The sequence below is a fragment of the Eptesicus fuscus genome, chromosome 20 (genome assembly GCF_027574615.1).
Source record: "Eptesicus fuscus isolate TK198812 chromosome 20, DD_ASM_mEF_20220401, whole genome shotgun sequence".
In the NCBI taxonomy this organism is placed as follows: domain Eukaryota; kingdom Metazoa; phylum Chordata; class Mammalia; order Chiroptera; family Vespertilionidae; genus Eptesicus; species Eptesicus fuscus.
The window spans coordinates 356,173-380,366 of record NC_072492.1 but is presented as its reverse complement, the minus strand read 5'-3'; the positions used below and the strand labels follow the sequence as shown (position 1 = coordinate 380,366).

The window sequence follows — 24,194 nt, the reverse complement described above, 5'->3', positions numbered from 1 at the left end:
CTGCAGAGGGCGAGAAGGACGCCAGCCTGAGGGAGCTGCTTCCTGCTGCCACGGCCCTGGCGGCCACCACCCCGCCCTCCCACGTCTGGGCCATTCAGCTCTCTAGTGCGTGAGCTGTCCTGAGCCTCCTGATGAACCCTCCTGGCTTTGGCCCCGTGCGAGCCATGCCTCTTGCACTGAAAGGATGTGACTAGCAGAGGTGCCCACTTCCTCTGGCTGCGCCTCCGTCGTCCTAGGGGTGTCCTCACCATTGTCACCTGGAAGAGTAGTGGGCGCAGTGCAGTCCGGGCCTGTCCAGTCTCCTTCCTTCCCCGTGAGGAGGAGCCTTTAACGTGCAGCCCCTTCCTGCCATGGCTGCTGTAGACTCCAGGCTTCAGCTCTCTCCAGCTGTGCCCTTTCCCACCTAGCAGCGGAGGGACTCCCCACTGTCTGCCTCCATCCTGCCCCTCAGGGGCTCTGTGTGCTCTTCACCCCAGCACCCCTGCCCCCATCCCCTCTACCCCCTCCCCCCTCTGCTCCCCCAGCTCCCCCAGCCCCCTCTGCTCCTCCTGCTCCCCCTGCCCCCTCTGCTCCTCCTGCTCCCCCTGCCCCCTTGCTCCCTCTGTTCTCCCTGCTCCCCCTGCCCCCTGTTAGGTGGCCAAGGAGGAGGCCAGAATGATGAGGGATTACGGATTTATTCGATAGTCCGCACACCAGATGGAATGGAATGTGGTCTCAGCAAAAGGGAATGTCCATAGTGAAATGGCCTGAAGGTCAGTTCCCGGGGGAGGGGGTGTCTATTCAATTATTTGATCAGACCTAACACTCCAGCCTTTGTGTTTTATGGAATAGGGAAGAAGGTCATGTCTTCTGTATTTACTTCCTGCTGAGGGGGGACGTGGAGATCCCAGGGGAGTGGACTTCGATAGTAGTGAGCTGGACGAGGGAGGTTTGCAGCAGCATGATTTCCCCAAGAGACTGGTTGGTGAAGGCTTGAAAGTGGTCCTGAGTGACTTGGGAGGTAAAAGCTGGTCCTGAGGCGGCCGCAGTGTCACTTGTCTGGTTTTGCTGCTTTTCTGGGCCTGGAGCTGAAATACAACTGAGGCCTAGATGTTATCTTTAGGGAGGAAAAGATCAGGGGTCTAAGTTGCCTGACTAGTGATATGAAAGGGGAGGATAGGTTACCCTGGGAGTGAGGTTCTTGTTTTCCCAGTTTTGCCCCTTGCTGGGCATTCACATGTTTCCTGTAGGTCCTGAGACAGGGTTTCAAAGTAGGTAGAGCAGTGGTTAAGCTCCCTGTGGCAGTTCCAACTCCTGCTGTGATGCTGAGGGTTAGGAGGAGAGGGATGATCTGGACTGCCCTTTTGTGTTGGCTATGATAGGTTACGGGACAGGTAAAGACTGATTATTGGGGCTGCATCTACATTGGGTGAGAGACAGATGAGAGTACAGGCTCCTGTCCAGTTGGTGGGGAGGCAGATATATGTGTTCTCCCCACAGAGGAAGAAGAATCCCTAATCATGCCGATGAGCTATAAGGGGTAGGGAGAAGAGGTGACTAAAGGGTATGAGCTTCCCTTTCCTAGTTCTGCGCTCCAAACCGAGGGTCATCGCCATGGCGCTACCGATAAGGGTGACAGATGAGTGGTTGAGATTCCATTGCAGTGGAAGTGGGCAGGAACGCTAGGATGGGCTGTTATCCAAGGGAAGAGCGAAAGAGAAGGAAAGGAGCAGTTGAAGTCTCGGGCCTGGGTGGTTGGATAGGAAGTAAAACAGACCGGCTGTAGGAAATAACCACTGGCTTCCGGGAGACCTGGTAGTCAACCCACTGGGACCAACGGTCGTTTGGTAGTTCTAGGTTAACTGTGGTGTGGCCAGCTGATGATCGGAGATGGCTTGTTACACTGCCCTGTGCCCTTGTAAAGCATAAAGGAGCTTGGATGATTAGTGGGTGTAGAGTGTTAGGACCTGTGACGGGAGGGAGGGAGGAGCTGCCTTAGTGTGAGATAGAATATAATAACAGAAAAGGAGGGAGCCTGATTAGCCTGGGCTGCGGGATAATTCACTGGACTGCCTTTTTGAGAAATACAGTTTCCTTTCCCTTTTTATAAGCCAGAGTGGTTTTTTTCTGATTCCCTCTCTTGATTGGGGTAGGGATGGTGGTATACGCTGAAGAGGAGAGGGAAAGGCAGAGCCAGCAGTCCTGGCTAAGGAGGGAATGAGGGAGGATAAGTGTTCGAATTGAGTGGAGGTGGGAAAGTTCGTTAAGGGAGTAGGAGAGGAGGGCTGGGATAGGATGAGAAAGAGAGCTAATCCCCACTTCCAGGCAGGGATGGTCCCAAGGGGGGAAAGGGTATGTTCGGGATCTAGAAAGAAGGAAATCTCGCCCCATGGGTAACCCAAGTCCCTTTGTAGAAGGCAGTCCCATGGAAAGGTGTGGATCCTGATGCAAAGGGAGAGGGGGCAGCAGCTAGGACCGGGAGGGTTTGTACCGGGAGAGGAGGGGGCTTTCCGGGAGGTCAGGGTTATTAGGGTACATAAGGAGCACCTGCAGGAGTGCTCACTCCTTCACCCTCTTCTGGGGTGTGGGTAAGGCGGAGTCTGGGGGCCCCAATCTGGTGGCAGTAATCTTAGGGGACTCTAGCTCATGTGATGGAGGTGTTCCTGAGATGGGTTTGACCTGGAAAGGTGGAACCATGGGCTGTGCCCTGATAGTTTAGCTGCATTGGGGCGGTTCAGAGTACCTGGTAAGGGCCTTGCCCTCAGGCCTGTAAATTATTGGTGGATTTCCTTTAGGAGGAGTAGGGGGGTGTCTCCTGTAAAAGGTCGAGGGAGGACCTGATCAGCATGTCCTTCAGTAATGGAACGATGATATTTAAGATGGGGACACAGTCTCCTGGAGGGGTCTCTGTGGAAGGGAAGTTTCCTAATAAGAAGGGTCTTCCATACATGAGTTCAAGGGTCTTCCATACATTAGTTGTAGTTTTGAAATTGTTGTGCGAGGCAGCAGTTTAGGTGCTTACCTATGCCGCCATCTTGGTTTCTGTCTGATGATATATTTTTAAAAACTGCTACACACTTGTTAAACATTATTATTTAAAAAATTAACTTTTTGCTTTATAAAGCAACCAAACATTAAGTAAGGGAGCTTTTGTTTGAGTCATTTACTTGAGATAAATTTATCAAAAGGTACATATCTGAGGACCAATTTTTGAGGCTAGCAGTAATGTCATATGATTTTTTTCCCATGAGATAGTTCTTACAAAACCATCAATTCTGAATCTTGTTTACTTTTATATTCTTCTAAATACTCATTTGGCAGGTCTTCTAGCACCATGGTCAGCAAACTGCGGCTCTTTGGCCCCTTGAGTGTGGCTCCTCCACAAAATACCACGGCCTGGGCGAGACTATTTTGAAGAAGTGGCGTTAGAAGAAGTTTAAGTTTAAAAAATTTGGCTCTCAAAAGAAATTTCAATCGTTGTACTGTTGATATTTGGCTCTGTTGACTAATGAGTTTGCCGACGACTGCTCTAGCATATGCTATTTGGAAATTTATTGTAAGAAAACTGCATACGTTTTATAATTGTTCAAATGCCATACACAATTTATATTGTCCATGTATAAATGTTATTATTTTCTATAGGTTATTCTAAATTCTTATTAGGATTTCACAGTATTTTTCTATAAAACCCTCAAAGTCTAAAGTTGTTCAGAATGTTATGTTTTCACACTGACTTTTGATATATTAATCTATTTGATTGTCATCTTCTTCTGAGTCATCTAAATCGATATCAAAATCTAAATCATCATTTTCTTCTTTATTTCTTCTGCAGCTTCTTCTACAACTGGAATGTGGATTATTTTAAATGTTTTCTGACTTTTCTGGTTCTTAATTAAACGGAGTAACAATGTCTTCTTTCTTTCCACATTTCGCGCAAACTTCAAGTTCACAGGCACCTGGTCTCTACACATTATGTGAAAAGAATTTTTCACGGTCTTTTGTAAACATTTAACACATTTTTTAGGCTTTGACAATGGTTTGTATTTGCTGTATTTTACACGCCGTTCAAGAACTTCTTTACAGCGCTGACATATTCCATCATGAAGTTTTGTATTAATTTTCTTGGCCTGAACACTCTTATCAAACTTGTCATTTTTGAAGCTAAATGTATTTTGATGTTTCTGAGGCCTGGAATGGGTCACGTTCCCTCCCTGGGAGCTCATCACGAAATCACAATCACCAAATGCTGGGACAAGGAAGATTCCTATGACACACTTTAACCACACTCTTACTTTCAAGAAGATATACATTCAACCAAGTACAAGAGACCTTCTGACATAAAAACTAAGAGCAGGCAAATTAAAACTCATCTAGCAATCAATGTTTCAGTATTTTATGCTATTGTAAATTATTTAGATGTTTATCATTTAATCCAGCAACGCTCCCAAGTCTTTAAGTTAATGAAGACTTTGGAAAGTTATGTGTAGGCATATGAGGTTGGAGAAGAGAACGGGGGGAGGAGGGAGCAGGCCCAGCAGCTTGTTCCCAGGCCTCTAGCAGCTTGGATTTAAAACTGCCACATTTTTCCTTAGAACATGATAAGGTGTGGGTGATAATGAGTTCAGCTTCTGATAATAGCTGGACTGTTCAGTAAGCCTGTGCAGTAAAGAAAGTTGTTCTTTGGGAAGGGTGGAGTGATGGGGGTGAGAAGGCGCTGAGGTGAGAGCAGTTTTCAGAGCATTAAAGGGGTGAGAATGCGGCCTTGGGATCTGAAGGCTCAGTGAGGGGTCGCCATGTCATGACATAGAGGGGCTTTGGGAGAAGTCTGAAGTTGGGAACCCGGAGGTGAGAGTACCCAGTGAGCCTGAGAAAGGAGACCATTTCTTGTTCAGAGGAGGGGACAGTCATGGAGGAGATAAGGTGTTTACAGTCCAAGGAATGGCTCCGCCTTGTGGGGTGAGAGTGAACTGCGGTAGGGGACTGAGGTTTGGGAGAGCTGGGCTTTAGGAGGGGGTGCGTAGCCCGGTCGGTCACTGAGGTAGAACAAGAAAGGAGTGGATAAAGGGGGTGTCTAGTAAGATGCAGTGTAGACGTGAGGTGGCTAAGTCCCAGGGGGTCTGGGAGCTCCAAACCGGATCCAGCGGGCGGCCTCGCTGGATTGGCCGGGGTCTGACCGGGAGGGGCCAGACTACAGTCTGATTTCCAGTGGCCTTCCCTTCCGCACCTTGGGCAGGGCCCAGGCGGGGGCTTCGGGTTTGGGCAGGACTTGGCCCACGTCCTTCCTTGCTGCCTTTGAAGCGTGGGCCCGGAGGAGGCTGAGCCCCTGCCTTACCCGCGGTTGGAGGACCGGCACTTCGTTTGGGGTTCATGAGAGAGGTGGCCAGGAGCTGGAAGGCCTCCTAATGGGCCTCCGCCTTGGCCTGATCTCACTTGAGTTTTTGGACTTGGGTCTCTTTGTCTCTATTATTAAAGACCTTAAAGGCCAGGTTAATGAGGTCTTTTCGAGGGGTTTGTGGACTTGTGTCTAGTTTTTGAAGTTTTTGGCATATACCAGGAGCTGATCCTATATAATAAAAGCCTAACACACAAATTGTCCCCTCTACTGGGAGTTTGACCACTCACTGATGTGTGCTGATCACCAGGGGGCAGCGCAGAACATGGTGGGCATTGGCCACGTGGTGCTGGCAGCAGGCAGTGGAGGCGCTGCTGGCCCCGATGGGCCCTGACAAGAGCGGGACCACAGTGGGATGGTGGAGCAGGCGAGCGGGCAGCGCCAGGCCAAGGCAGGTGCGAGTGGGACCAGAGGCGACGGTGGTGGGGCCCGATGACTCAGGCAGAGGGGGCGTGTGGAGGCCCTGGGGGCCCGGGTGCTGCCCAGGGCCCAGAGGCCAGCTGGGACCTGCCCTTCCACACCAGACGCTCGTGCTTCTATTGCCGGCCGGGTTTCCTCTGGGGAGTGGGGTCTAAGGTGGTGAATTTCTGCAAGGCCTCCGTGAGGCAGGAGGAGAGCTGGGTCTTCGTCAGGGCCCTGAGTGATCTCATTAAGTTCGTCCTATTTGACCACAAAGCCCTCAGTTCCTGCGGCCTCCCTCAGGGGTAGGATGGGCGCGGGAATAGAAGAGGCTGTTGAGGGTGGCCTTTGGGTGGCCAGAGAGCGAGTGTTAGGTGGGAAAAGGCTGTTTTGGAGCTTGAGTTCTTGGGATTTGGGCTCTCAGGGGCCGGGGAGAAGATGGCTGCTGGTTAGGAGGATCTGGGTTTTGGGATCTACTGCAGGTGAGAGAGGGGATGTGCAAGGGGGTGGAGGTCGGTGGTCTATGGGGTCCAAAGTAGATTGAGAATCAGAAGTGTTAGGAATATGATGTTCGGTGTGAAGGAGAAGGATCTGATGGTAGAGCAGGACTGAGAGAGAGGATGGGACTGTAAGGTGAAAAAGGCCTGGACGTAGGGAACCTCTGACCATTTTCCATTGCGGTGACAGCAATTATCTAAATTGTGCAATGTGTTATAATTGCAAGTCCTGTTTTCAGGCCATTGAGACTTATTATCTAGTTTATGTTGTGGCTAGACTGTGTTACAAAAGAAAATGAGGTGCTTGGGTCTGATCTCCCCTCTGAGTGTGCAGAGGGAGTGTGGTGTGGCCCACGAGAGAAGAAGGGTGAGTGACCACAAATCCCAAGGTGACTGTTTAGGGCAGGTGTCCCCACTGCTAAACAAATCGCCAAAAGAAACGAGAGGGACCCTCTGGACTGGGCGTCCCCTATCCAGAAGGACCCAAAGCCAAACGGCTGAGGAGACTTGTGGCCTAGCGCTAGGACTTTTGAGATGAGAGACTTTCCAGAAATCAGGGAGAGTGAGTGGGCAGAGGACTCCAGACAAGGGAGTGTGGCGTGTCACTCACCTAGAGAAGATTGGCGGGTGTGGAATGGAGGGTCAGCAACTGAGAAGGAGAGATTCCCCCTTTGCTTCCCCTGCCCCTCTGCTCCCCCTGCCCCTCTACTCCCTCTGCCCCTCTGCTCCCCCTGCTCCTCTGCTCCCCCTGCTCCCCCTGCCCCCTCTGCTCCCCCTGCCCCTCTGCTCCCCCTGCCCCCTGCTCCCCCTGCCCCTCTGCTCCCCCTGCCCCTCTGCTCCCCCTGCCCCCTGCTCCCCCTGCCCCTCTGCTCCCCCTGCTCCTCTGCTCCCCCTGCTCCTCTGCTCCCCCTGCTCCTCTGCTCCCCCTGCCCCCCTGCTCCTCTGCTCCCCCTGCTCCTCTGCTCCCCCTGCTCCTCTGCTCCCCCTGCTCCCCCTGCTCCTCTGCTCCCCCTGCTCCTCTGCTCCCCCTGCTCCTCTGCTCCCCCTGCTCCCCCTGCTCCTCTGCTCCCCCTGCTCCTCTGCTCCCCCTGCTCCTCTGCTCCCCCTGCTCCCTCTGCTCCTCTGCTCCCCCTGCTCCCCCTGCTCCTCTGCTCCCCCTGCTCCTCTGCTCCCTCTGCTCCCCCTGCTCCCCCTGCTCCTCTGCTCCCCCTGCTCCCTCTGCTCCCTCTGCTCCCCCTGCTCCCTCTGCTCCCCCTGCTCCCCCTGCTCCTCTGCTCCCCCTGCTCCTCTGCTCCCCCTGCTCCTCTGCTCCCTCTGCTCCCCTGCTCCTCTGCTCCCCCTGCTCCTCTGCTCCCCCTGCTCCTCTGCTCCCCCTGCTCCTCTGCTCCCCCTGCTCCTCTGCTCCCCCTGCTCCTCTGCTCCCTCTGCTCCCCCTGCTCCTCTGCTCCCCCTGCTCCCCCTGCTCCTCTGCTCCCCCTGCTCCTCTGCTCCCTCTGCTCCCCCTGCTCCCTCTGCTCCTCTGCTCCCCCTGCTCCCCCTGCTCCTCTGCTCCCCCTGCCCCTCTGCTCCCCCTGCCCCCCTGCTCCTCTGCTCCCCCTGCTCCTCTGCTCCCCCTGCTCCTCTGCTCCCCCTGCCCCCCTGCTCCTCTGCTCCCCCTGCTCCTCTGCTCCCCCTGCTCCTCTGCTCCCCCTGCCCCCCTGCTCCTCTGCTCCCCCTGCTCCTCTGCTCCCCCTGCTCCTCTGCTCCCCCTGCCCCCCTGCTCCTCTGCTCCCCCTGCTCCTCTGCTCCCCCTGCTCCTCTGCTCCCCCTGCTCCTCTGCTCCTCTGCTCCCCCTGCTCCCCCTGCTCCTCTGCTCCCCCTGCTCCCTCTGCTCCTCTGCTCCCCCTGCTCCCCCTGCTCCTCTGCTCCCCCTGCTCCCCCTGCTCCTCTGCTCCCTCTGCTCCCTCTGCTCCTCTGCTCCCTCTGCTCCCCCTGCCCCTCTGCTCCCCCTGCTTCCCTTGTCCCCTCTGCTCTCCCTACCCCCTCTGCTCCCCCTACCCCCTCTGCTCCCCCTGTTTCCCCTACCCCCTCTGTTCCTTCTGCTTCCCCTGCTCCCCTGTTCCCCCTGTCCCCCCTGCTCCCCCTATCTCCTCCGGTCCCCCTGCCCCCCCCCGTCCCTCCTGTTCCCTCTACCCTCTCTGCTCCCCCTGCTTCCCCTGCCCCTCTGTTCCCCCTGATCCCCCATCCAATCTGCTTCCCCTCTCCCCGCCCCTGTTGTAGATAAGCTGGCAGGCAGAGCGGGAGAATAAGCGGGGTCAGGAGGAGCCTTTACTGCAGACCTGCAGGTGCACTAGTGCGGTTACTGGGGACCCAGCCTCCAAAGCCTGGGTGATGATACGGAGGAAACATTCCTTTTGTCCCCCACACATGGACCAGGCTTCCCGGCTTTTCATGAGCTTTGTGCTGACAACCCCCTCTGGAAGGCTTATATGGTTCATGCTTTATGGCCTCTAAAATGGGAGTATTCCGGGAAACAGGTTCTGCAAGGCAGGACAGGCATCACAGATAAGAATGGAGCTAATGATCTCCTAGCAAGCATGTGAGTCAGAATACTGGTTACTGGCACAGATTCAGAGTGCCAGTCCCATATTGTCTTATATTCCCCTTCCCCTCTGCTCCCCCTGCCCTCTCTGCTCCCCCTGTCCCCTCTGCTCCCCCGTCCCCTCTGCCTTATCCACAAAGAGCCCCTCAGGCCCCCCAGCCCCTCTCAACAGAGCCCTGTGTCCCTGGGTTTCCACAGACCCGTGTGAGGGCCCTGGTAGATCGTACCTGTTGCGTTAAAATGACTTGGGCAGCACTTGGGCTGTGCTAGCATTAGGCCTAGGCCAGCACAGCACAGTAGCTTGCACTGCCTGGTTGACCTTTCTGAGCTTCCTCCGTTGTGAACATGGGGGGAGCTCACAGGTTATTCGGAGCTAAAGACGGGATGCGAAGTTCTGAGCACAGCACCTGGCAAGTCTGTCCGCCAGGCGGCCTCCCCTCGCCCTGAGATGCCTGTCCAGCCCCAGATGCGAGCTCTCTGGGGCTCCTTCATCACTGGACCCCAGTTCCTGGCTCCATGCCTGGCCTGTGACTGGGGCTAGCACATACATGTTCTGTGCATGTAGAAACGATACAGGTTATGGAACATGGGTAAGTGGGAGCTGCACTGGGGAGGCAGGCACTGAATTGTCTCAGACATCAGGTTCTCTTCTCCTTCCAGAATGCGCCAAGGTCTTCCACGCTGTGGGCGCCAAGCTGGTGCTCTGCGGCCGGAACAGAGAGGCCCTGGAGCAGCTCGCCAAAGAACTCGCCGCTTCTCGGGCCTCCGAGGTGAGCCCACGGGCGCGTCTTCTGGGGCGAAGGGTCGGTCCGTCCTCTGCTGAGATAGTGGCCCCTGGGCTGCTGGACGTGGTCCCTGTACAGGTGGCCGCAGGCCGCCACAGCAGCTGCTCCGCCGCCGGCCAGACCCCCCACCCTGTTAGCACTGCTCCCTCCCCTTCCCCGGCGGGCACCTGGGCAGGTTAATGATGACTTTTAAAATTTTAATTATGGAAAAATAGGTATAACACAGTGTTTATCAGTTTACCCATTTGTAAGTGTACCACTCGGTGGCATTAAATACACTCACAATGTATGTAATTATCACCACTGTCTCTACCCAAACCCGTTGCATCATCCCTGACAAAATTTGTACCCATTAAACATGGATTCATTCTTACCCCCTCTCCCCAGCCCCTGGAAACCTCTGCTCTACTTTCTGTCTCTGAATCTGCCTGTTCTAGGTACCTCATGTAAGTAGAAGAAGACAGTATTTGTCCTTTTGTGTCTGGCTACTTCACTAAGCATCATTTTTTAAAAGCTCATGTTGTAGCGTGTATCAGAACTTCATCCTTTTGTGTCTGGCTACTTCACTAAGCATCATTTTTTAAAAGCTCATGTTGTAGCGTGTATCAGAACTTCATCCTTTTGCTGGCCTGTGTGGCTCACGTTGTCCCATGCACTGTAAGGTTGCCCGTTTGCTCCCCAGTCAGGGCACATGCCTGGGTTGCGGGCTCAGTCCCCGATAGAGGGGAGGCAGCCGATCAGTTTCATTCTCACATTGATGTTTCTCTCTCTCCCTTTCCTTCCTCTGTCTCTAATAAATTAAAATATTTTTTAAAATTTCATCACTTTATGGCAGAAAAATATTTCATTGTATGTGTACACCACGTTTTGTTTATCCATTTATTTGTTGATGGACACTATAGTTGTTTTTACTTTTTGGCTATTGTGAACATTGGTGTGCATGTATCTGTTTGAGTCCCTGCTTTCGATTTTTTTTGGATATACCAGGTGTACTGGTTAATAATGCCGATTTTTTTCAATAGATGGAGTTACACATGTGTTGATATATATGCGATTTGATATGTATGCTGTTTTGTCAAGCCCCGTGGATGGGGGGCGTGGCCTGAGGTCACTCATCAAGCCCCATATGGCAGGGGGCGTGGCCTGAGGTCTCCCGGCCTGGCACCAGGGTGGGGGGCACGGCCTCAGGTCCTCTGGCCCGGCACTGGGGGCGTGGCCTGAGGTCCCCCGTCAATCCCTGCTGGGCAGGGGGCACGGCCTGATGTCCCCCAACCTGGCATTGGGGCAGGGGCACAGCCTGAGATCCCCTGCCCTGGCCCAGCGCCACGCACCCTCAGGTCCCTGCTGATTGCTCCTTGAGGCTCGTTACAGTAACTCGGCCTCCTCTGTGGGCGCAGCCATCTTGTGTTACGGGATCCCTGCCTCTGCTGTGGGCACAGCCATCTTTGTTATGGTGTGATGGTCAATTTGCATATTCCCTCTTTATTAGATAGGATTCTTCAGTTTCTTTCATCAATGTCTTATTATTTTCTAAGTACAGGTCTTTTACATCCTTGGTTATATTTATTCTGAAGTATGTGTTTTTTCAAGCAACTGTGAATGGGATTGCTTTCTTTCCTTTTTTTTTTTTTTTTGAAAATTGATCTGTTTTAATTTTTTAAAAACAAAAAACACAACATGACATCGAAGTATGTTTTACATCTACACTTAGTTATATATTCAGACATTCTAAGCCCACACACCAGAGCAGGGAATTAAAATGAGGTGCACAGCCGAAACCGGTTTGGCTCAGTGGATAGAGTGTCGGCCTGTGGACTGAAGGGTCCCAGGTTTGATTCCAGTCAAGGGCACGTACCTTGGTTGCGGGCACATCCCCAGTGGGGGGTGTGCAGGAGGCAGCTGATCGATGTTTCTCTCTCATCGATGTTTCTAACTCTCTATCTCTCTCCCTTCCTCTCTGTAAAAAATCAATAAAATATATATATTAAAAAAATGAGGTGCACAAAGGCGAATGCTGAAGATCAAAGCACCAGCTGTGAGTCACAATCTCTATTCAAACACCCAGTGCTGCCCTGGCTGGTGTGGCTCAGTGGATAGTGTCGGTCTGCGGACGGAAGGGTCCCAGGTTCGATTCCGGTCAAGGGCACGTGCCTGGGTTGCGGGCTCAGTCCAATGTGCAGGAGGCAGCCAGTCAGTGATTCCCTCTCATTATTGATGTTTCTCTCTTCTTCTCCCTTACTCTCTGAAATCAATAAAAATACACTTAAAACAAAACAAAACACCCAGTGGTTTTCGTTTCACAGTCTGTGAAAGGGTTTTACGGGGAGTTCTTTAAGATCCTCTCCTCCAGTCACCGGGTGTCTTCAGGGACACCCGGCGCCGTGGCGTGGCTCGTCCGGCAGGCACACGAAGTGGTTTTACTTTCGTCTCTTGGTAGCGCCGAGAAGCTAGCGCCCAGCCAGATCCTTCGGTCCCCAGCGCGGGAAGGAGAGGGGAGAGGCGACGGCTCTTCCTGAGGGAGGGAGGGCGTGCCTTCAGAGTGGTGAAGCCGCGAAGGCCACGCAGCCGCCAGTGCTAGTCGTCCCTTCTCAGAGGATAAAGGAAATACCTAAGGACATAAAAACGGTCCGAAGATTCTTTCTGCGGTTCGTGCTCCCTCCAAAGAAACAATACAAAACGAACACGTAAGGGAGGCGGCCCCGCTGAGGTGCCAGTGCAGCGTGGCTGGCCCCCACAGAGAGGGGAGCAGGCACTGAGGTGTGTGAGATGCCAGTCGTCACCAGGGGGGTCATGGCCGCTTACTGGAGGCCCGTCCGTCGGCCGTGCCTGGTGTTTTCGGGCTGCCGTGCTCTGACCGCATTCAGCTACTTGGGAACTTCCTAGGAAGGAGCAAAGTACTTACCCCGAGATCCGTGTGCCGGGGTTTTAGCTCCCGTCTCCTGGGGGCCCAGAATGTGGCGGTGCCGGGGCTGCTGTTTCCCAGCCGAGCCGTTCCCGAGGGACCTGAGAAGCAGAGTGCCCTGGTCCTGGAACCTCAGGAAGGGGCGGGGCCCACTGGGTGGAACACAGGTGGCCCAAAACCTGGGGGTACGGGGGGGGGGGGGGGGGGCAGGCGATGTTCCCACAGCCCGGGGCCTGGGGCGGCGCAGCGGCTGCCGAGGGGGAGCTCCCGGCGCCTGGGCCGGGCTCCGCTTGAGGCCCGTCTGGCTCTGTCTTTCCCTTTCCCTCGGCTGCCTGGGACCTTCCCCTGGCACGTCGTGGTGCCAGCCACGGGCCGTCCGCTGAAAGGACTGCCCTGCAGCGGCCGCGGCAGCCTGCCCGTGGCCATCGTCCGGCCTCCAGAAGGGTGGGGTGACTTCTGAGGTCTGTCGCGGGAACGGGGTCTCAGGCTGGTCCTCTGGCGGGTCAGACGAGGCACAGTGTAGCCGCCTAGCAGCTGCAGCCACAGGGTCGGCGACTCCGCCCTGTCGGTCTCCAGTGCTCTGGGCATCAGCGGCCCCTGGTCCGTAAGCGCCTCACGTGTGCGGACTCCTCCGCTCTCCCTCCTTCCACCGGGCAGGCATCAGCTCTGGCGGGTACCCCAGCCCAGCTCTGGTGGAGGGACACGTGCCCACATGCCTGTCCCTCTGAGGTGCGTTTCGTTTCTGTCCTGTCTGACCAGGTGCAGACACACACGCCTTCCTTGGTGACCTTCGACCTGGCAGACACCGGGGCCACCGTCGCGGCCGCAGCTGAGATCCTGCAGTGCTTCGGCCACGTGGACGTGCTCATCAACAACGCGGGGGTGAGCTATCGCGGCGCCGTCCTGGACACGCCCGTGGCCGTGGACAAGAGGGTCATGGAGACGAACTACTTCGGCCCCGTTGCTCTGACGAAAGGTAACGTCTTCGATGAAAGAAAAGGACGTGTTGGTTTTGTGTTTTCACTTCACTCGGTTCCCTGTTAGCCAGACGTTGCCTGACCTCCTCCTCGATTTCACCCTGGGAACGCGCTGTCATTTACAGCTCGGTGCTTGTTCCCAGGCTTTTAAAAAATAGCTTTTTATTGATGTCAGAGAGAGGGGAAGGGAGAGAAACATCAGTGAGGAGAGAGAAGCATGGATCGGCAGCCTCCTGCCACTGAGGATGAGCCCACAGCCCTGAGTACGTGCCCTTGGCCGGAATTGAACCCTGGACCCTTTGGTCCGCAGGCCACACTTTACCCACGGAGGCCAACCGGCCAGGGCAGCTTTTTCAGACTTTTATCTGCGTTTCCTTTATCTGCTTTCTGGTCTGAAGTCAAGGTGGTCTCCTCAGTGGCACTTCCTTTGTAGAGCATCGTCCCCTTCCTCTGGGGGCGCGGTGAGCCCTGCAGAGCGGAGATGTCCTTGTGCCTGGCCGGGGCTCCGGGGAGGCTCTCCCCGGAACAGGAGGGCCGTGTGCGAGCTCTGGCTCCGCCTCCCTCTGCGGGGTCTGTGGGTGCAGGAGGCCCAGCAGTTCCCCGGACACGGACACGGCCCTCCCCACCCTCCCCCCTGAGGGCTTCCCCGTGCACCTGCTGGTGCCATGAGGTCCAGTGTCGCCTCCTCTCGCGCGGGCCGGGGGGGGGGTGGGTTGAGGGGGGGGGGCCGGGGAGCTGCGGCCAGAGGAGCTCCTCTCCTGAAGCCCCCTCTCCCCCCAGCGCTCCTGCCCTCCATGGTCCAGCGGCGGCGGGGCCACGTGGTCGCCATCAGCAGCGTGCAGGGCAAGATCAGCGTGCCCTTCCGGTCCGCATGTGAGTCTCCCCTCCGGTGCTTCTGCTGCTCCTGCCTGAGGCTGGGAAACCCTTCCAGCCGGGACTCGGCCTGGGAAGTGCTGGGTGCAGAGTGAGCAGCCTCCTGAGCGGATGGGATGCCCGGGTTCACGCAGGCCCAGCTCTGCCCCTTGCCCGCTCCGCACCCCGTCTCCACCTGCAGTGTGGGCCGGGCCGTCAGCCCTGCGAAGTCAGGAAGGGCGCTGGCCTGTGAGCTGCTCAGCGGAGGCGGGGGCAGCCGCGCAGCGTTCCCCACGGTCGTCAGTCCCATGTCCCCCAGGTCCTGTCGCCTCACGTCCCCGGGGTTTATGCCTCCAGATCTAACGCCCAAAATGAGTCCCACTACGCATGCTGTTTTGTGGTCTGCCCATCTCACTTGACAATGTGTCTTTCTACAGCAGCACACGGGTCTGCCGAGTGCTTCTCAGTGGACATATAGCGACTCAGTGAATAGGTCCATGACGTAATTGAGCCAGTTTCCTGGGCACTTCGTTTTCCCCTTCAGTCTGACCATCTACAGTGATGCACATAGGACATCGTAAATACTTGTATCTCTAGGCACGCAGGGAGGGTTCGGTAAGATGAATTCCCAAAGGGGAAACGGTAGGACCAAATGATTAAAACTGCCAGATTGACGTCCAGTTCACACTCCACCTCCATGGATGGGAGTGATGATGCCAGAAATTTGAGATAGCATTTCATTAATCTGTCTGCCATCATGTAGCACCAGCAAGCAAACTGAATCTGGGTTTTTAAATTTCTTTAAAAAATATTTTTATTGACTTCAGAAAGGAAGGGAGAGGGAGAGATAGAAATATCAATGATGAGAATCACTGATTGGCTGCCTCCTGCACGCCCCTTCTGGGGATGGAGCCCCCACCCCCCGCATGTGCCCTGACTGGGAATCGAACCTGGAACCCTTCAGTCCGCTCTACTCACTGAGCCAAACTGGCTCGGGCAGTCTAGTTTTCTTAAAAGATTTCAGAGGAATTTCTGTCCTAGTAACTCTTCCTTTGCTCCACCCTCTGGAAGTAAATACTTATAACAGACCCCTCTGCTCTCACCACCTCCCGTGCTGGGCTGCGCGTGCCCTCCACCCGCCCCCCGTGAGCCCAGGAGCGTGGCTGGGCGGAGGCTCACTGTCCTGCACCCAGCTCGCCGCTTGGCTCTAGTTGTATGTCCTCAGGCCGTGACGTGCCCGCAAAGCTGTTTGCAGGGAAACCAGACCTGGAGGTGAAAAGCCCCTGTGAACTGCAGAGCCCTGGCCCTTGCTTCTGGGTGGTGGTGTGGGTCAGGGCCATGGCATCGGACAGCCATCTAAGCTTGCCCGAGCCCGGGGATGACGACGTAAATCGCAGATGGTAAGGCACACGATGAACCGTTCATCATAGGTACATCAGAATGAAGGATGGTCCATGTTCCTGGTGCAGAATTATTTCCACACTTTACTTCGGTGTAATCTGAGTTCTGTTCTCCACTTGGCCGGTGACTGAAGGAGGGCATAGTGGTTGGTCTGGGCACTGTCATGACCAGACTAAACGTAGGGGCTCGGCCGCCGTGAACCCCGCTCTGAGCTGCTGTTCTGGGGACGAGGTGAGAGGAGCCAGTGTGCTGAGCAGGTGCCTGGCGGGCAGCAGGGCCGAAGGCGGCCGTCCCCGGTGGTGGTGAGTCGGCGGCCTGGCTGCAGATGCAGCGGAGGCTCGGGAGACGCCCTGCCAGGTGCAGCCTCTACCTGGGGCCCCAGGAGGACCCACTCTTCTCAGTCCCGGGGCCTGGGCAGCACTCCTGGAGCCCGCTGGTGAGCAGATCTCTCCACACCTGCCCGCCAGCTGCTCGGGCAGCCAGCAGCCTGGCCTGCCCCGAAGAAGCTGGCCCCAGGCCAGGTGGAAGGTCAGAGTTTCTCATGGGGCTCGTTTTATTGGCTGATGGATCCCCCCTTTCCTAGGGCTAAAGCACATGGAAGTCTGAGTTGGAGGAAACTGGTTTTCAGTGGAGATGCGCGTCTCCCGACACTGTCCTGTAGGGTCTGTGTCCCCGCGGAGGGCCTGTCCCGGGCTGTGAGCCAGCGGAGGAGCAGCGGTGGCTCCGGGGCGGAGGTGGAGCCGGCTGGGTAGCTCCTCCAGGTGAACGCGCCGCGTGGAAGCTCATCAGACAAGATACCTGGGAGAGCCGGCTGAGGCTTCAGGAGCGCGTGCCACGTGCTCACTGGGAGCCAGCCTCTGTGACAGACCTCGGGGCAGCCTGTGATGGCCCCTCCGGGCTGGTGCCTCACCCGGTGCCTTGTGGGGTGCGGGCAGGTCTGTGTGGCAGCGTGGAGGCCGTCTGACCAGTCTGCTGTCACCAGGTGCAAAAAGCTACTTGCAGGAATAACATGAATAGTATGAGCTCATTCTGTAAAAAAATTACTTACATGCAAAGTCACATGTGTGTACATAGGATATAAAAACTAAGGCAGACCATTCGCATCAGCTGCCGCTAGAGAGTGAGATTGGAAGGCAGGGCTTTAACTTCTCGACTTTATATCCTCTGTCCTATTTGAATATTGTACCCGTTAGGCATGAAGTGAGGTGTTTTTTTTTTGTTTGGGGTTTTTTCCTTTTTTAAAAAAAAAAAATCTTTATTGTTCAGATTATTACAGTTGTTCCTCTTTTTTCCCCCATAGCTCCCCTCCACCTGGTTCCCACCCCACCCTCTGCCCTTACCCTCCCCTCCACTGTCCTTGTCCATAGGTATACGATTTTTGTCCAGTCTCTTCCTGCACCCCCACAACCCTTTCCCCCGAGAATTGTCAGTCCACTCCCTTTCTATGCCCCTGATTCTATTACATTCACCAGTTTATTCTGTTCATCAGATTTTTTATTCACTTGATTTTTAGATTCACTTGTTAATAGATATGTATTTGTTGTTCATAATTTTTATCTTTACCTTTTTCTTCTTCTTCCTCTTCTTAAAGAATACCTTTCAGCATTTCATATAATACTGGTTTGGTGGTGATGAACTCTTTTAGTTTTTTCTTCTCTGTGAAGCTCTTTATCTGCTCTTTATCTGCCCTTCAATTCTGAATGTCAGCTTGGCTGGGTAGAATAATCTTGGTTGTAGGTTCTTCCTATTCATCACTTTGAATATTTTTTGCCACTCCAATCTGGCCTGCATAGTTTCTGTTGAGAAATCAGCTGACAATCGTATGGGTGCTCCCTTGTAGGTAACTACTGCTTTTCTCTTGCTGCTTTTAATATTCTCTCTTTGTCTTTTGCTCTTGGCATTTTAATTATGATGTGTCTTGGTGTGGTCCTCTTTGGATTCCTTTTGTTTGGGGTTCTCTGAGCTTCCTGGACTTGTAAGTCTATTTCTTTCACCAGGTGGGGGAAGCTTTCAGTCATTATTTCTTCAAATTGGTTTTCAGTATCTTGCTCTCTCTCTTCTTCTGGCACCCCCATAATTTGGATGTTGGTACGCTTGAAGTTGTCCCAGAGGGTTCTTACACTATCTTCATATTTTTGGATTCTTTTTGCTTTTTGCTTTTCCGGTTGGGTGTTTTTTGCTTCTTTGTACTGTTGATATTTGGCTCTGTTGACTAATGAGTTTGTCAACCACTGCTCTAGTCTGCTGTTGGATCTCTGTATATTATTCTTTATTTCAGTCAGTGTATGCTTAATTTCTAGTTGGTCCTTTTTCATATCCTCGAGGGTCTCACTAAATTTCTCGGGCTTTTCTAGAAAATTCTTGAAAAACCTTATAACCGTGGTCTTTAACTCTATATCCAGTCATTTGCTTTCCTCCATTTCTTTCATTTGTGACCTGATTCTTTGTCTCCGCATTTTGGCTGCTTCCCTGAGTTGATAGAGTGGCTTTGTGTGCTAGGTGTCCTATAGGGCCCAGTGGCTCGGCCTCCCCAGTTACCTGAGGTGGACACTCTTGGTACACCCCTTTGTGGGCTGTGTGCACAGTCTTGTTGTAGTTAAGCCTTGATTGTTGTTGGTATCACTGGGAGGAATTGACCTCCAGACCAATTGGCTGTGAGAATCAGCTGTGTCTACAATGGGAGAACTTCTGTGCTGGAGACACCCTTATGAGGCAAGACTTGCTTCAGTGGGGCTTTGGTGCTCACTGAGTCTGCCCCCTGAGTGTTTCCCTTATGGATCTGAAGAGTTGTAATCTGTATGGTCCCACTCTGACCCCTGGGTACACTGGCACTTGGATCTCCAAGGAGGTACTAATTTAGCCTCTGCCTGAGGCTACCCAGCAGGAGCTACAGAGAGATCTGCAGATTCCTCTTCTTTGTTTGGGGTTTGGAGGTGCCCAGATGAGGCCCAGCTGTGAAGCAATGCAAGCTGCTGTGGGGCCTTGGGCCTTCTATTGGATGTTCTGAGTCTCACTGACTCAGCTGCAGTTTGTTAGGTAAGTTTAGATTGCAAAGGGCCCGGCCATTCATATGCAAAAGCCTCTGCGCACAGATTGGATGGGGCGGAGTCTCAGGGCGGAGCAAACAGCAATGGCTTCCCATCTAAGAGGGCCCTGGGTCTCAGTGTCCCGCGGTAATCACTGCAAGCACCTCTGAGAGAAAGCCGCCCTTGAGTTTGGCCCGCTGCCAGACAGTCCAGTTTCACCCAGTATGAGTCTGGGTCCCCAGAATTTCACCAGGAACTGGAGTTCAGAGCAGTCGGGAGCTTGTGTCCCCCTCCAGATTGAAAAAGCCAGCCGCGTACTCAGTTGCCAGCCCTCTCCATGCTCAAGCCTCCATACCTCTGCACCTCCTCTGAGTCTCAGTGTGCTTTTCTCTTCCCTTCTAGTTGTAGAATTTCCACTCAGCCTGCCTTCCTGTGTTTCTGGATGATGTCCGTTTTGTCTTTTAGTTGTAGTTTTTTTTTCCCTCAGTGATGATTTATTTATTTATTTATTTTTTTAAATTACTTTATTGATTAAGGTATCGCATATTTGTCATCACCCCCCCCCCCGTTCCCTTCCCAAACCCCCCCACACGCATGCCCCCCTCCCCCTGTTGTCCGTGATCACTGGTTAGGCTCATATGCAAGCACACAAGTCCTTTGGTTGATCTATCTCCCTTGTCCCCACCCTCCCCTACCTTCCCTCTGAGGTCTGACAGTCTGATCATTGCTGTTCTTGTTCTTCAGTCTATGTTGTTCATCATTTCCCCTAGATGAGTGAGCTCATGTGATACTAGGAACACACTTATAGGAACCAAAAATGAGACAAGCAATAATAGTTATGCTGAGAGGCAAATGAATCAGTCTATAGTGAGTTTCTTTCTGGGCCAACAGTTCTTTTGAGTCCCGGTTTCTATGTCCAACAGTTGTTTATGTGTTCATAACAGCAATGATATTTCAGTTCTGGATGGTGGACAAATGGTGGTATTGCAGGTCCAACCCTCTCTGGTTTGGTCCTGGGCAATCTGCAGTAACGCATATCTGCTGACTGCTAGTATGGCAAGGCATTGTCAGCGTCTTCCATCTCTGGACTGTTTCTCTTCTGACTTCATGGCTGGAGCACTCCTGTCAATTCCTCTCTGTTGCAGGAATCCACATGTCTTGGAGTTGTTTTCTGAAAATATACAAACATATTCTCGACCAAAAGTTAATAAAGGAATATTTTCTATAAATTTGACTTGCGATCCTTTTTCATTTTTTTGCCCAAACGATTTTCCTTTGGCTTGTTTTGACACCATGTATGTTTTACCTGGGTGACTTGCTGTTAGCATTACAAATGAAAGTTAATTTTCTAAAGTAAAAATTTTCTAGATGTAATTTATTTACAGGATATTTTTCCTTACATGATATTCTTCTACTATCCCCCCTTTTTTGGTTTAAATATTGGGAGGCTTTTGGAAATTTTATGCTGTAATCTTGATAGCTTTTAAATTTTACTTTTTTGCACTAAAATGTGACTGCTTTAGGTTCATTATATGTTATGCAATTTTACCATGAGATGAACTACCAATAAAAATTTTAGTTAATACTTAGTAACAGCTTTTTTGTCCAGTACAATTGATTTTTCTAGAGTATTTGCTTATTTTGATTGGCCAATTTAAATTAGTCTGAAAACTTGACTACTATTTTACTGTCAAATTTAATACTCTAACAACCATCTTGTTTTACCCTGTAATTATTAGTGGAGAGGATTATTAGCCTTCTTGAGTAGGCCCTGAGCATTCCTGGTGCTAGGCTGGATTTAGATATCATAGACCCCAGTTCCCCGGATCCTGGGTGTAAAACATCTCCATCAAGTCTTGTTGCAGTGAGAGGGCATCTGCTGTCGGTGAAGTCTCTGTTACCTGGGTCCCGATTTGAGCTGGGCATGTGAAGCTGAGCAGCCATGGGGGCAGGAGATCTCCTTCAGCAGGGGTGAGGGTTCAGGCCCCTGCAAACTTGGGGGGGTGAAGGTCTGTGCCCCACCTCTGTTGACCCCCAAGTTCTCTCCTGATGGCCCCTATGCGACTGTGCCTGTCTTAGGTTGTTCCTTCCCTGAGGAATCTTACCCGTCTTTGGCTAACCAGCCATCCTCCGGGACCAAGCAGGGTGATGTGAGGTTTAGTTCTGTCTCCTTGGTAGCCTATGCCCCCATGGCCTCCGCGCCCAGCACCTGCCTTGGCATCCCCTCGCCTGCTGGCAGGGTCCCAGCACTGATCACATATCTTGTGGAATCCAGGTTTCTTCTCCAAGGAGGCCCAGCTCACTTTTAGTTGTAGTTTTGAAGTAGTTGTGCGAGGCAGCAATTTCAGGTGTTTACCTATGCCGCCATCTTGGTTTCTCCGAGGTTTTCCTTTTAAAGTGGAATAATTTCTGACTTAGAAAAGTTGCAGAAACAAGAGCCCCCATTGTGATCTTCACGCAGATCCCCAGTTGTTAACATTTACATGTTTGCTTCATGTTCTCTGCATGTGCACATGTATGTGTATATGAAGTTTATACTTTTTCTTTCCTGAACCATTTGGGAGAGTTGGAGACATGTCGTTCCTTTCCTCAGAAATACTTCAGGTACAAATCCTAATGGTGAGGATGCCATGTGCTTCTCTAAGGAGATGGGTGTTGCTATGATACTGTAATTGTCTAAGTGTAAATTATAGGGCCAGTTTCCTAAATAAGAGAGCATGAATATGTGGTCTCAGCCCAGGCCCTGCCCCACCCCAACTCACACCCTGTCTTTGGCCACCACCTTTGCAGATGCAGCCTCCAAACATGCAACCCAGGCCTTCTGTGACTGTCTGCGCGCAGAGCTGGAGCAGCACGGGGTCGCGGTGACTGTGCTCAGCCCTGGCTACATCCGCACCAACCTCTCCCTCAACGCCATCGCCGCCGACGGCTCCAGACATGGAGGTGAGGCTCCAGTTCCTCTTCCTTTATAAAAAGCCCTTATCTGATGATTGTTTGCTCACTCAGCTTAATGTATAAAAACCCTGGGTCCGTCACATCTGCAACGACCTGGAGGCTTGACCGTTCGCCAGGCTGCGCGCGTAGCAGGCAAGCCGGATGAACTGCTGACCTCTCGGAGAGAGAGGCGGGGCTGATCAGCAGTGGCAGTGGCTGCTGGCGAGGCCGGGAGAGAGAAGCAGTCAGACATCCCCCGAAGGGTCCCAGATTGGAGAGGATGCAGGCTGGGCTGAGGGACACCTCCCCCCCCCCCTGCCCCCAGTGCATGAATTTTGTGCACCAGGCCTCTAGTTTGAATATAATTTTAAAAATGAAAACTCACTGGGTGTTGGTCATATGCACTACCAGGTAATTACTACCAGGTAATCTTTTACCCCACACCACCCACTAAAGCCATCGGGCAGGACTTGCCGGCTGGAGGGCAGCCCCGAGCTGAGATGCTGCACTCTTCAGTGAACCCCTCTCAGTGCATTGACGTGAATCTAAAGTGAACAAACCTCAAGCAAACGATGGGTCGCTTGACCCAAGAGGTACCCTACCCACAATGCTTGAGAAGTAACTGATTGCAGGGCACTCAAACCAGTGAGCTTCTGGGGTGAGGTGGGTGCATCCCTCACAACCTCCCTCTGGCTTCAGCCAAAGAGAGCTGAGCTGACCTGTCACCCCCAGTGGCCCAGCTGCGGCCCAGGATGCAGATTCAGGCCGCAGAGACCAGTGGTTGTGCCTCTCAGGTAGGCTGGCCCGTGGGGTGTGCTGCGGTGGGAGCCAGCTCAGCTTCCCCCAGCGCGACAGGCCTGCTGGCCCCGAGCGCCCTCTGTGCTGCCTCCCTGGGTGTGCGCTCACCGGGCCTCCTGGCCCTGCGCGCTCCCCAGTTGGCCTGAGCCAAGACTGCCTGTGCCCTGGGGCAGTGGCTCTCACTCATGAGGCAAGACAGAGGCATAGACCCAGAGAGATTCATCTTTATATTACTTCTACTTAGAAGAATCTTTTTTAAAAACTCCCTCTGGAAATTTAAAATAAGCAACAATCAGAAACCTACCATTCTGTGTTAACAAAAGCACAATGAGAACAGATGCTGGTGGGAACGAACAAGCAGTTTCTAATGGTCTGTGACAGTGGCCTCCTCAGTGCCTGCCCACGGGTCCTAATTTTTTGGCACAATTGTCAGATGACTAGGGAAGAAGGAACCAGTTACTGTTAACCAGCCTAACACCTAAACTCCCACAGCTGTTACTAACCCTAACCCAACCCTAACCCTAACCCTAACCCAACCCTAACCCTAACCCAGATTTCTTCCTGCTCCGTGTGCAGGGAGCACCTGACCCTTTAGTGGTGGGAGCGCATGTGGGCCAGGGCCTTCCCCCACTGGCTGACCTCAGCAGCCGCCCGTGCTGACTGACGCTCACCTCCGGAGTCGTGGGTGCTTTCAAAGGCGCAGATTCTTGAGGCCGGGAAGCCCCTCCTGGGCTGTGGTGAGGGCCTGACTCTGACTCCATCTGGGCTGGTCCTGGGCACTGGCGGCTCCCCCTCCCTGTTCCATGTCCTGAGCCGTGGAAGGGCCCTCCTGTCCTGGTGCAGGGGAGTTAGGATGGTGGGTGCCGCTGCCTCCTGACAGACGGGAGGCGCTGCCCGATGGGAAAGCCGCACCTCGGTCTGGTCCATGCCAGCTCAGCCGGGAGGGCCTTGTGTTTCCAAGTTCATGGGTTTCTTTTGTCTCCGTTAGTTATGGACGAGACCACAGCCCAGGGCCGAGTGCCTGCGGACGTGGCCCGAGACGTCCTGGCTGCCGTGGGGAAGAAGAAGAAGGACGTGGTCCTGGCCAGCCTGGTGCCTTCCCTGGCCATCTACCTGCGAACGCTGGCCCCCGCGCTCTTCTTCCGCCTCATGGCCTCGCGGGCCCGGAAGGAGCAGAAGCCCAAGGACTCCTAGTGCCAGCAGGCTGCTGTCCGGGTCTTGTTCGGCCGGAGGCTGGGGGCACGCTTCCCCTGCAGAGCCCTGGCCGCCTGCTGGGCGAGACCGGCACACAGCAGCCACAGGCCCCCGCCGCGAGGCCAGCCCTGAGGAGTAACGAGCTGGGTTTTAACGCTGAGAACATGAAATAAATGAGTGGACACACGAGGCCTGGTCCTTGAGGGCTAGATAACTGCGCCTCCTTCGGATCCCAGCCTCCGCCGGCTCCCAGAGCGGGTTCCATCTGGAAATCAGCAGACATCCTGACGTTGCCTCGGCCTCGCGGTCCACATCTGACTCGCCCAGGACCACTCGCCTAATGGTTTTGGCAGAGTCCACTTCCCGTCCCCAAGGGAGAAGCCTGTGTATCAGATGCCATCCTTCACACCCATCCCAGGGGCTAACGTGGCCGTCACTGACCTCCCGGATGGCACCAGCTCTAGGACCAGAAAAGGA

At 53.6% G+C, this 24,194-nt stretch overlaps 1 protein-coding gene and 1 pseudogene across 3 annotated transcripts in view; one reads left to right on the top strand and one right to left on the bottom strand.

Moving 5' to 3' along the window:
- The window catches only part of DHRS7B (dehydrogenase/reductase 7B), a 63,914-nt gene extending 40,008 nt beyond the window's left edge, over positions 1-23,906 (top strand). For 2 of the 3 annotated variants that reach the window (XM_054709865.1, XM_054709866.1), the window contains exons 3-7: positions 9,509-9,618; positions 13,295-13,511; positions 14,293-14,385; positions 21,582-21,734; positions 23,512-23,906. In XM_054709865.1, coding sequence (XP_054565840.1) covers positions 9,509-9,618; positions 13,295-13,511; positions 14,293-14,385; positions 21,582-21,734; positions 23,512-23,717 — 779 coding nt within the window. In that variant the 3' untranslated portion in view covers positions 23,718-23,906. The remainder of the gene's footprint in view (positions 1-9,508; positions 9,619-13,294; positions 13,512-14,292; positions 14,386-21,581; positions 21,735-23,511) is intronic. The other variant, XM_054709867.1, reaches the window with a different exon arrangement.
- On the bottom strand, positions 3,724-4,202 carry LOC103299338 (uncharacterized protein C9orf85 homolog; annotated as a pseudogene).
- Positions 23,907-24,194: the final 288 nt, after the last annotated feature.